At 32.6% G+C, this 12066-nt stretch overlaps 1 protein-coding gene across 1 annotated transcript; it reads left to right on the forward strand.

The window, feature by feature from the left end:
• The first annotated feature begins 2755 nt into the window (after positions 1 to 2755).
• On the forward strand, positions 2756 to 5654 carry LOC126631218 (probable trehalose-phosphate phosphatase D). Its single transcript, XM_050301391.1, has 12 exons — positions 2756 to 3019; positions 3133 to 3433; positions 3521 to 3661; positions 3798 to 3869; positions 3996 to 4088; positions 4202 to 4258; positions 4354 to 4455; positions 4575 to 4652; positions 4796 to 4865; positions 5060 to 5130; positions 5236 to 5328; positions 5433 to 5654. Exons 2-12 carry the CDS (start codon positions 3143 to 3145, stop codon positions 5493 to 5495), a joined length of 1131 nt encoding a protein of 376 aa, XP_050157348.1. The 5' UTR covers positions 2756 to 3019; positions 3133 to 3142; the 3' UTR covers positions 5496 to 5654.
• The last annotated feature ends 6412 nt before the right edge of the window (positions 5655 to 12066 follow it).

Consider the following 12066-nt stretch of genomic DNA (forward strand, 5'->3'; position numbering starts at 1 on the left):
CCTACTAACAAGGAGTGGCGGACATCTTCTTATGTTGCAGCAGCACATGAGTCTATATAAAAACAAAAAAGAAAACGTAATAAACAACAACGCCAAATTACAAAGTAGAAATAGAAAATGGAAACAAGCTTCGATCAAACCAAATAAAAAGAGTTTTACCTTCTCTGTGACAAACCTTTCTTTTGGTCCTCTCGGAGTAGCAAAGGAGAAATAGAAAATGGAAAACTGATGAGTTGTGCAGCAATTGAAGAAGGGAGAAGAGAAAAGTGAGGGAAGTGGATTTGTATTTGAATTAGGGTTTAGATAATTGTTGTTTTTTTTCCCTAGTAAATAATAATATCCTTTATTTTTATGATTTGTAAACATTAACTTGTAATTAAACATATCCGCCTTAAATAGAAAAAAAAAGTTTAAATAAATAAGTACAAACATCCGCCCCTAATGGGAAAAGTAATTAGATTTAAATAATTATTAGTTGAATTAGGGATTAATTTATTAGCCTCTAATAGCTAAATAAAGTAAAGGCAGTTTTTTTTTCCGCCCTAAAATTAATAGAGACGAATTATTGTTTGTTCCTATTAAATTAATAGAGACAATTGCATGTTTTCGCCCCTAATGACACTATAGAGGCAAATTTTTATCTTCCTTAGATCACTTTTAAAAGTTAGAAACTTTAGAAACATGAGTCACATCATAATCTGACTTTGCACATATATCACTGCATTGCACAAGTTATATAATTAGGAGACGAGAATACATGACGTATATATGTTTTTACCTAGCAATAAGAAGCACCATTATTTCTGAATGTGCACTTGGATTAATTCTAGTTCACAATTGAATGTAAAACATGGAGAGTACGTATTGAACTTGAAGGTGATCCTTCGCCATTTTCTGATTTTTTTTTTTTTGTCAACCTTTGCCATTTTCTGATAAGTGCTCCAAGATAGTGCTATAACAAAGTCTTTTTCTTGCATCGAGCGCGAAAAAGTTTTACTTGGGGCCACATAGTGGATCCCTTCTTCTCAAAACTCTGCATAATAATGTGTATTATATGGATGCAATAATGTATGTATATGTGTATATACGGGTATATGATGTGACTCATCAGAGCATTGCTTGGTAACAATTCTCTCTCCTATATGTGCTAAACTGCTAATACATTCACAATTACACGTACTTCATTTGGCACTTTTTCTTTTATGGATATATAGCAGTGTTCGGATGTGGAAGCTGAATTTATTTGGAGTTATGCTTCTGATAGGAAATTTTCTAATTAAACAATTATTTGAGTAAAATGGAATTTTAACCTTTATAAAAACTGCACACACATTTCTCAATAAGTTGTAGAAATTCAATGGTGTATAAAATTGTATGGTGAAGGATTGAAATTGGCAAATCTTAGATTTATGTTTTAAGGATTGTTTGTTTGATGAAGTAGAGACTTATAGTTTTAGTTCATTCGTTCCCTGAATTAGGAAAAGCTTGTACTCGAATTAAAAAGCTAATCATATTCTCCTTGATTTTAAACTGGCCTTATAATTGTTAGTTCTTGTGGGAAAATTTGGAACTATCATTTTTAATTATTAGTAAGGAGAAGGGGAAGAATTCGAAACTATTATGATAATTTTTTTTTGGTGGAGGGGGGGGGGGAGGTTTCAGATCCGAGACGCACCAAACACCTTATCCACTAAGATATTGGATCACATACTTGAAACTTTGTTGATTTCTGAAATTAACAACCAATTACAATTAAAGTTATCATTCTTGTTATCGTATTCAGAGAATTCGATGGGCAACTGCTAAAGAGGATTTATTTGTTAAGCTTAATTTTATAGTTCGATTATTCAAATTAAGGGGGGAACAACAATATTTTTACTTGTGATCGCTAATGAAAATCTTATTTACAAAGGTTCTTGATCCGCTGAGGATCTTTATGGAAGATTGCATTATGACTAAGGATAGTCATTAGGACATGCATGTTACAAAAATATTTAAATTGAAGGTGCTCCTAAATCTTTGACACTCAAACGTAATAAGAGTTTCCTCACATGACTTCATTTATTTTTTCTTTTTAATCATTTTGGAGGAAAAGGGGTCCAATTTGATACCTCTTTTAATTTTGAGGAAGAAAATTACCACCACATCAAATCAGTAAAAAAATGATGCATGCATGTTATTTTATTTTTTATTTTATTTTTAATATGGAGCAACAATGTTAGGGCGACATATTGAATAAGTACTCGACTACAACAACTAGATATGTCTAGTCGTTTTATTTAGTATCCTAGAAAATTTAAAAGAACAGTGTCTTATGCACGCTCTCTTATTTTTCTTTTTAGAAGGGACCAACTAGTGGTTCCGCCACGACATATCACATTTTCGGGGGCTGATAAGGCTCATAAAGACATTTCAGCCTTCTCTTGGCATGTATGCTCTTTTTTTAGTTATTTATACTTTTATTTGGTTTTGTCTCAATTCACTTGGTTTTTTTTTTCAATTCAAATGTCAATAATGAATAAAAGTATGCACACGAAGAAAAAAGTGTCCGAAAATTATTTCCCGATTACATGTCGATTTGGTAGTTAACAGTATGACTTTTCTTTTTTCTTTAGGTTTCAACTATTGACAAGGTTTGAAGGGTGTTATTATTGAGTGCATTGGGGCCACACAGTGGTCCCTCCCCCAATTCTATTACAATATAGAGGCCGAAAAATACAGGCAAGAACAAGAGTTGTAATTTCGTCGCTTTGTGCTGTGGAATCACAGTTATAAATTGACAAGCGACCCCGTTTGAAAATACTTGTGAGCGATCGAGCGAGCAGCCTAGTCGACTGCGCGTGTGTTGCGATTCTCAACTTCTTTTCTCTTTCCCCTCAGGTTTTTTTGTTTCTATTAAACCCCACCATCCCTCCCTCCCTCCCCTCCTGTTTCATCATCCCCCAAACAACCCACAAACCTCCTCTGTTCTTTCTCTTCCTCTGTTTTTCTCTTCCTCAAATTCTTTGAAATCTTCGAGGTAGAATTACAATCCTTCAAATGGGTTTTCTCGTTTCGTTCCATTGAATCAAAATTTTCATGCTTTGGTATGTTTAGAGTGTGAAAGTTTGTAGTTTTTTCTTGTGTGTGCAGGCAAGTAAAAATGACCAACCAAAATGTGCTAGTTACTGATGCCAAAGGCATGGCTATTACAGTCACGGTTGCTGCAAAAAAGGCTATGTTTTCACAGTCGGTTCCGAAACCGATGACTGAGGGAGGAGGAGGAGGGTGCTTCACCATTCCCATGAACATCAAGGTTTTGAAAGTTGACACAGAAGGCGGAGCAGCCAGAGTCAATGCTTGGGTTGACTCCTTGAGAGCATCTTCTCCAACTCGTGTCAAATCAGCCACTCCTCAGTCTCTTTCTGAAACCGTGGATTATAACTCTTGGACTGTAAGCATTGCTCTAAAAAAATAACTTAATAATTATGGTTGTTTTAAAATTGAATTTAAACTAATTAGTTTTTGGTTAAATATATAGATTCATCATCCATCAGCCATGAGCATGTTCGAGCAGATAACCAATGCTTCAAAGGGCAAGCAGATTGTAATGTTTCTTGACTATGATGGCACCCTCTCCCCCATTGTAGAAGACCCAGATAGTGCTTTCATGTCCAATGAGGTTTATTCTTTCTCCCGTCTGATTCTGCTCAACTTTCTTCAGAAAATATATTTTTATGTCATACACGTATCTATATATGTACACTATACGTATATGCCTTTCGTAGGTTTTGAATTACTATGGTAATTTTGGTCAGATGAGAAAAGCAGTGAGGGACGCTGCTAGATACTTTCCCACAGCAATAGTTAGCGGGAGGTGCAGAGACAAGGTACAGTTTTCCTTTCTGTATAAAGAAATATATATAAATATTGGTTTCTTTTTGTTTTTCTTTTTTTTTTCATGATTAGTGGAACTATATTTATATTGGTAATTGTGTTTTTGGATAATTTTGCAGGTTTATAGCTTTGTACAATTAGGAGAGCTTTATTATGCAGGCAGCCATGGGATGGACATCAGGGGACCATCCAAAAGTAGCAAATATAAGAATGTGAGCTCTAGTGTGATACCACAATAAAAGTTCTCTATCTTCGTTTTTTGTTTTACTATTGTATCAGTTTTTGTTATGATTTTACTTAATTTGTTAATTGGTGAATTATTTAGGATAATCAAGCGGTTCTCTTCCAACCAGCCAGTGAGTTTGTACCAATGATTGATGAGGTTTGTTCACTGATACCAATTTTAAGAAAAGAAAAAGGAGAATACCAAAAAGTGTGTTTGGAAGACTAATTAATTTTTTGTAATTCTTTTAACAGGTGTACAAAACTTTATTGGAGAAAACTAGATCCATCTCAGGAGCTAGGGTAGAAAATAATAAATTTTGCTTATCTGTACACTTCCGTTGTGTTGATGAGAAGGTAAGCAAATAAATCCCACTATTATTTTCATTTATTTTTCTTAATTTTAACCTGTTTTTAGTCATGTAATCTGATGAAGCGCACATTTATTTCTGTTCATTGTTTTTTTAATTTGCCAGAGTTGGGCAGCTTTAGCAGAGCAAGTTAGACTTGTACTCAATGAGTACCCAAAGCTCAGATTGACTCAAGGGAGGAAGGTAACTACTGGTCACCCATTTCTACCTTTATTTGGATCAATCATCTTGACCAAACATATTTCAGTGAATTTTTTGCATGGCCGCGGTTATTTTTTGTACACAAGCAACTGCATGCCTAACAGTGGTCTATTGGTTTTAAACAGGTATTAGAGATCAGGCCAACAATCAAATGGGACAAAGGCAAAGCTCTTGAATTCTTGCTAGAGTCATTAGGTGAGTCTTAGAGTCAAAATTTTCTTGTAAGACTATGCTTTGTATTAGCTGAATGATGAAGATCCTATGATACGATTGACATTAATTAATGTTCACAAACACCGATGAACGTGTGAACGAGATTATTCCCGATTAACAAAATCTCATATTAATGAAATAATTATTCTGAGGATATTGAATTATTGTCTCTGTAGGATATGCGAACTCAAATGAAGTATTTCCAGTCTATATTGGAGATGATCGAACAGACGAGGATGCCTTCAAGGTATGAAATGCCATCCCTACCCTACGTACATTTCTTTAATTTGATAAAGTAACAATATTTTCGTAGAAGTCTTTTGACATATTTTTCACTTCCAAAAATGTCCAGGTGCTACGAGATAGAGGACAAGGATTTGGTATTCTAGTTTCTAAAGTTCCAAAAGAAACAAATGCTTCTTATACTTTACAAGAACCAGCGGAGGTACGAACAATATTATTGAATGGAATTTATGCTATATATATTATCTAAATATTTTTATTTTGGTTTTTAACATAATGTTTCATATTATTACATTACTTTTACAGGTTAAGGACTTTTTGCGGCGTTTGGTGAAATGGAAGAGATTGTCGAACCAACAAAGGAACTAGGTCGATCGACTGGTAGAGGACGGGGAGCGCGCTCAATTGATTAAAACCCACCCTAAAATTTTGTCAAGGGTGGATTGAATTATGTAGTTTAATTTATTGTTAAGTAATTATTAATTATTGAACTGAATCCCATAATTAATTTGGAAATTGTGTATATAATGGTCTCTCTCAAGATCTCTCATTGTCTTGCGGTCTATTTGTTTTATCAACCACATCTGTCTGCATGGTCATTGTTTACTTAATCATGATGGAAACCTAGCTATATATATGAATAAACTCTTCGAGTTGTATTTTTCAAACTAAAACGACATTCACTTGACAGTACATGACCATGTACATTCCATAATTAATGTAACATTCACATTCTCAATGCAGAATTTACTTCAAAAAATATAAGGACTTAAAAGTAAAACTTGAATACATGAAATGTAAACACAAGAAATTTTGTACAATTGAGGAATTCAAACTTAATGTGGACATCTTAAGGTTACAATTTAGTCCATAGTCACTTTTTTATCATTTGGTCATATGTAAAGTTAGTTTTTTCCCATTTTATAATTTGATCAAAGAAATTTAGGCAATATTTTTTTGTCTCCAAGCCAAGTACATCTGCAAAGAGAACAATCACGGCAGTTATATTGACTGGGAGTCAACTTTTCACACGCATGCAACCATTGTTTTACGATGACTTATATAGAGCAGGTACACAGTCATAGTGATACATTCTAAAAAGTTTTTTATGTAAAGAGTGGACCCAACCAATATCAGCCTGTTTGAGACGTTCAATTCTCATGTAATATAGTTTCCTTTTTTGTGCCAAAAAAATAAAGACATGTATAAGTTTTGTCCATATATCATTGTTTTATTAGCACGAGATGTCACATAACAATGTACTTATGCTATGTAAGTTGTTCTTTTGTTTGTGGAGGATGCTTTTTCCAACCGAAGAAATGCTTCCTATGTATTACTAACTTGACATATTAATCCTATGAATTATTAAGTAAAGAAAAAAGTTGTTGTGGCCTATGTTTAATTGAGAGAGAGAAAGGAGGCATGGTATGGAGAACAGAGATGGAGAAAATGGTTTGAGGAATTCTATGTGTTATTTCTCAGATCTTGTGTCTTTATTTATAGTAATGAGGAGAGAAACTTACTCTTCAAGTAATACAAAATTTAATAAGAAATATCTTCTAGATCCTGAAAAAAATTTAATTTATCTCTACTTAGAATTTACACAATTACACATGTATTAAAATGTACATTACAACAAAAGTAAGATTTTCATATCAAGATGATGTTAAAATTGTTTATTAATAATGAATTAATTAGGTATTGAAAGCGATTCATCACTTAAAAAAAAGAAAAATAAAAAACGCAATTGTCGCTGTTAAATAGTAATTCAAAGTAGTAGTTGTTGAGATAACAATAGTGATAGTAACAAAAAAATAGTGTGAACAAGTCAAAAGTGTGAGTTTTAATGTAAAAAGTGGCCAAATATCACCTTTACACTAATACTCACACTTTTCACCTCTAGCAAGTTCATGGATAACAGCCACCATAAATTATTGCTCTTTTTTCTTGCAGTGCATGTAGCTACTTTCAAGTTTCAACAAACGCTCGTGTTCACACACGAAGTTCCTCTGTGCATGCAGGAAAAGGCAAAGGCAAATAGTTCACTTTCGTATTTTACGACAAATTGAGCCATTTTGCTTTTATTTTATTTTATTTTATTTTATCTCTCCATATAAGATCGATCCTATAAGATTAACTCGGTTCCAATTGTATTCTGGAATCAAGACATGTCTCTTTAGAAAGGCACTACTGGTGTAGACCCTATTTCATATATAATAAGGACCATCTGAGCTAGGGATGGGCAAATACCCATTGATTATGGGTAACCGCGGTTACTCGCCCATTTAAATTAAACGGTTACAGTTATGGGTAACCGTTTAGATAAATAAACGGTTATGGGTATAACCGTTTACCCGCGAATTTTAAATGGGCGGTTATTGGTATTAACCGCGGTTATAAACGGGTAACCGTTTACCCATTTATTTTATATATGTAAAACTAACACAAACCATATTCTCGATCCAATAATACTTAGCACCCAATAAATTTGCAAGAAATTCATCGGTCATTCTCTCAATAACATTGCTACAAGAATGATGATTCTCATAATCAAGGAATTAGCCAAATTAATTTAAATTCCTTGCGGGTAACCGTGAAATTGACAGAAATGCTTTGACAGAAATGTCTTCTAAACAATTTTTGTAACCCAATAATACTTAGCAAATATTATATTTACCTTCATTGGTAACAGTTAAAAATATCGTCCGTAAACTATTATTTTAATTATTGGAATGGTATAAGGACTTAAAGAGTTAAAATACGGATATGTATGATGAAGTACCTATAAGGGTGTTTAATTGTTAAAAAAAAAGAAAATTATGACATTTTTTTTTTAATTTTCAAGTTGTTAAAAAACATGTAGATGGGTGAAAAAGGGGTAATGGTAAAAAAAAGAGATAAACGGGTTAAAAAGGGTAAATGGGTAAACATGTATTAAACGGTTACGGTTAAATGGGTATGGTTAACAGTTTATAAACGGTTATGGGTATGGATATAACCGTTTAGGCAATTACCCAACGGGTAAACGGTTATGCGGGTATGAGCATAAACTGTTATGGGTAAATAACTGCGGTTACTCGCCCGCCATAACTGTTGCCTATCCCTAATCTGAGCTAACTTAACACTTAATAATTATTTTGTTCCATTAACAATTGAAAGGGAGAATCTAGATATATCATTAATTATGTAAATAAAGATGGGCATTATTGAGTTACATATTCCAAAATTTTACTTTTATAACTGTTAATTTTTTATGAATGTTTTCTTTTTATTTTCGAAAATGGCAGCCTATATATAAGCTGTCTTGCATGCACTAGGGAATCCAAGAGAACTTGGGGACTAAGTTTGGTGCCCATTGCCTTGAATACATCAAATAAATTAATAACTACTTGGTACTGAAATATTAACGTGGTGTTGGAAGCAATGCTTAGAGATCCTCATGGATATCTATAGGTGTGTTGTTTAACTTAATCTGCTGTTAATACTTATACTTAGTACTAATTAACCTTAACAAAGCATAGAAAAATATGCATACAGCAGTCAAAAGGCACAATACGAATTCTTGAACTGTGTGTTTGAAATCACCAATGTTATTGGCTGACTTCTGTCCATGGGTATCTATGAGGGTGTTGTTTAAACCTCAATATCTATACTATTATTAAGAAAACCTCCTTGTCAACTTTGTTTTCTTTTTTCCCTATTTTACCCTCACTTTTGATACACACTATTGACAAAATGAGGGCAAAATAATAATTTTACCTTATGACAAAATGACAATCATATCCCTATTTTTCCTATTTTATCCTCTTTTTTTTTGAGATAATGACAATCATATCCCTATTTTTTCTATTTTACCCTTTTTTTTTAGACCCTCACTTTTGATACACAATATTTACATAAGGAGGACAAAATAGTAATTATGTAATATTAAGAAAAATGCACTTATTAAGAGAAATTGTTTACACACACACAAAGTGTGTGCTCTTTTCTAGTTTGGATTAATTAAAGAGCCCAATGAATTCTATAATTTATATTTATATGAATTACGAGAACACGAGTGGTACATTACGTGTTTTTATATAAGTGGTAGGAAATTTTATTTTTTAAGTTATTAACTTTTCAACACACATATCTCATCATTAATATAGTAACACATGATGTACTACCTGTGTACCGATCACACTTAAAAATCTCTCCAAAATATGCAAGTTGATGATGCTTACAAATTTTGATCCATGCCACATTCATTATTTTAATTCTTGGGTTGAGAGGACGTACCTGCACCACTCAGTGGCGTTGTTCATTGCTACTCAATTGACATAATTTTGCTGTATAATTAGCAGGAATATATATTCGTCATCCTTATCCACAAACCAACCATTAAGTACCTTCTTAACTTGGCAAGAGGGCATCGCAGAACATTATCCAAGCCAAAACACCGAAAGTCCTAATAGATTGCCTAATTATTGGGTTTTCCATTAGTGTTAATCATTTTGTCCTCACTCATCATTTTATGCATGATTGTATGAACAAGGAATATGAGACCCCGATCAAAAGATGCAGGTAACCCTCTAGCTTGTTAAGAGGACTCGAATGATCCTAAAGAAAACCCAAAATTATGGTAACCATTCTAGCATAACTTTAATTTAGCACGTATGTATAGTAAGTGCATATGTACCTTTAACATTATATTCATAATGATTTGTAAAATGAATTTGTTCATCAATTATTATTGCTTCAACTACAAGCTAATTTATCAGGTATAATTTTTATCTGCATTTTTTTACTTAAGGATTCGAACTAAAAATATATTTCAACAAAATAAAAAAAAATATACTAAATTAATAGTTAATTGACTTCATTCTAGTTTAATTAAGATTAACAACAATATAATATTGCAACACAGATATAGTTAAACTTCAATTTTTTGTTTTTAAGAGAAACACAACTTCATTAATTCAAAGGAAAATTGAACAGTACCGGGAATTTTTCGTTAAAGTTCTCTTCATTCAAAGGAAAGGATTTAGTTTTGTTCTTAAAAAATGATATTTTAGTTGATAATTTAATAAGCAATACTGAGTAAAAAGAGAAATTAACACAGTATCTTGACTCAGTGTACGTCAATCAGTTACATCATCACCTAGGTGCACTAGGGTCTGATCAGATAGAAAAAATGGTTTATTCAAAGGAGAATGATTATCTTCCCTCTTTTTTTTTTTTTTTCCTTCCATTCCCTTTTTTCATATTTGAATAATCATAATTAAATCACGTTAATATTTTATATTATTTTTTTATACAAAAAGAAAGACAAAATAAAGAGAGTGAGAGAAGGGAATGAAAGAGAATGAAAAGAGGAGATGAGAGAATCATAGTCTTATTCCAAAAGACCTCAATACAATTTAGGAAAACTAACAATTAGTTCACGTCTTGAGATACGTAACTTGATATAAAATGTTTACAATGTAAGACAGTTCAGCTTAATCAACAATTCCTAGAAGGATATGTATTTAAATAACACAATTATACAATAGTGTTATTTAAACGCAGACCTCGTTACTGGCGTTTCTCTAATACAAGTGAGTATATTGTTGTATACGAGATTCAAATGTATTGGAGAGAATTAGTACTAATATATCAGTTTTACATATCTAAATAATGTTATTAGTAAGTAAAGTCAAAAGCTCTCTCCATCATCATTGCCTATAGGATAGTCATATACCTATTTTACCTCCCATGCACACACCTTTGTTAATTTTTTCATATTGATCTTTTTCAATTCGTTTAATTCGATGATAAAAAATTATAATTGGTGTGTGAGAAGTAAAAATAAGTGTGTAAATAGTGCTACCCTGCCTATATTATGTAGTGAACTTATTTGTGTAAGGGGCTAACAGCCATTCACGTATGATACAGATCTAACAAACATCTTATTTATCTAACCTAAAAGTAAACATTTTATCCACAGGTCGCAAAGCAAACTTTCCCTCCAGTTCAGAGTGATCAAGTTATCAATAATTGAGGGATAAAAAGAAGAACGAATTTGTACTGATCATTGACGTGTTTTAAGTAACACATGCACCTCAGTACAGGCACAGCTAGCTAGCCACCTGTTAAATCTTTTAGCTAACCCCATGTTGTTTGCTTCCTTTTACACATACCATTTCCTCTTCACCCTTATCTCAGACAAGAGATCATGGAAAGAGGAACGCACGAGAGCTCGATATATTAAGTTTAATTAAATAATTAATTAATTTCAGAAAGAGAGATGGCTTTGGCATCACTATTAGGGTGCAAAGTAACAAATATTACCAAATAATACTTTAGGCAGCTAAAGCAAATTGAAGAGCCTTTACTTTTTAAGCCGATCGCACAAAATAATAGGTTCATTCAGGTGATGGATTATATATAATATATAATCCGTCCATATATTTTGATCCTAAAAAACAAAGATATTTATACATTATCCATATAATTGGTGGCTATCCCACATCGGTGAGTAAAAAAAAGAAAGAAAGAGTTTAAACATGATTACCCCAATGTGACTAATATCGAGACCCTTTGTAATAAAATTTTACACTTGATTGATTGGACATGTGGTAATTATCAAGTTGAGGAAAATATTAATGTTGTTAGAGTGGGGCACTCGGCTGTCCACCTGAATTTCAACAAAAAAAATATGTATAAAAGATCCAACTCCAGGTAGCTAACTAGTTTAATGAAGGGGATAAATGAGTGAAGAGGAGGGCAGTTGGTTTTTGAAAGAGAGATATAGACCTAAGCTATTGGGCACCAAGATTTGGGAGAGCCGACATCAAAAGATTAAAGGAATAATCTGAGAAAGTATTTAATATAATGGATCCAATTTGTCATTGGAATATCAATGTGTTATTTTCATAGGGTTAGGTGATGAGAGGGAAACCCACTAGCTATATATAAGCTT

Source organism: Malus sylvestris, chromosome 8 (genome assembly GCF_916048215.2).
Source record: "Malus sylvestris chromosome 8, drMalSylv7.2, whole genome shotgun sequence".
Classification (NCBI taxonomy): Eukaryota; Viridiplantae; Streptophyta; class Magnoliopsida; order Rosales; family Rosaceae; genus Malus; species Malus sylvestris.

What these genes read in the sequence shown, in the direction of transcription:
- LOC126631218 (XM_050301391.1), top strand. Translation starts at nt 3,143, where the DNA reads ATGACCAACCAAAATGTGCTAGTTACTGATGCCAAAGGCATGGCTATT. An exon ending in AAAGTAGCAAATATAAGAAT is followed by an intron (nt 4,089 to 4,201) that starts GTGAGCTCTAGT and finishes TGAATTATTTAG; the next exon opens with GATAATCAAGCGGTTCTCTT. An exon ending in CAGACGAGGATGCCTTCAAG is followed by an intron (nt 5,131 to 5,235) that starts GTATGAAATGCC and finishes AAAAATGTCCAG; the next exon opens with GTGCTACGAGATAGAGGACA.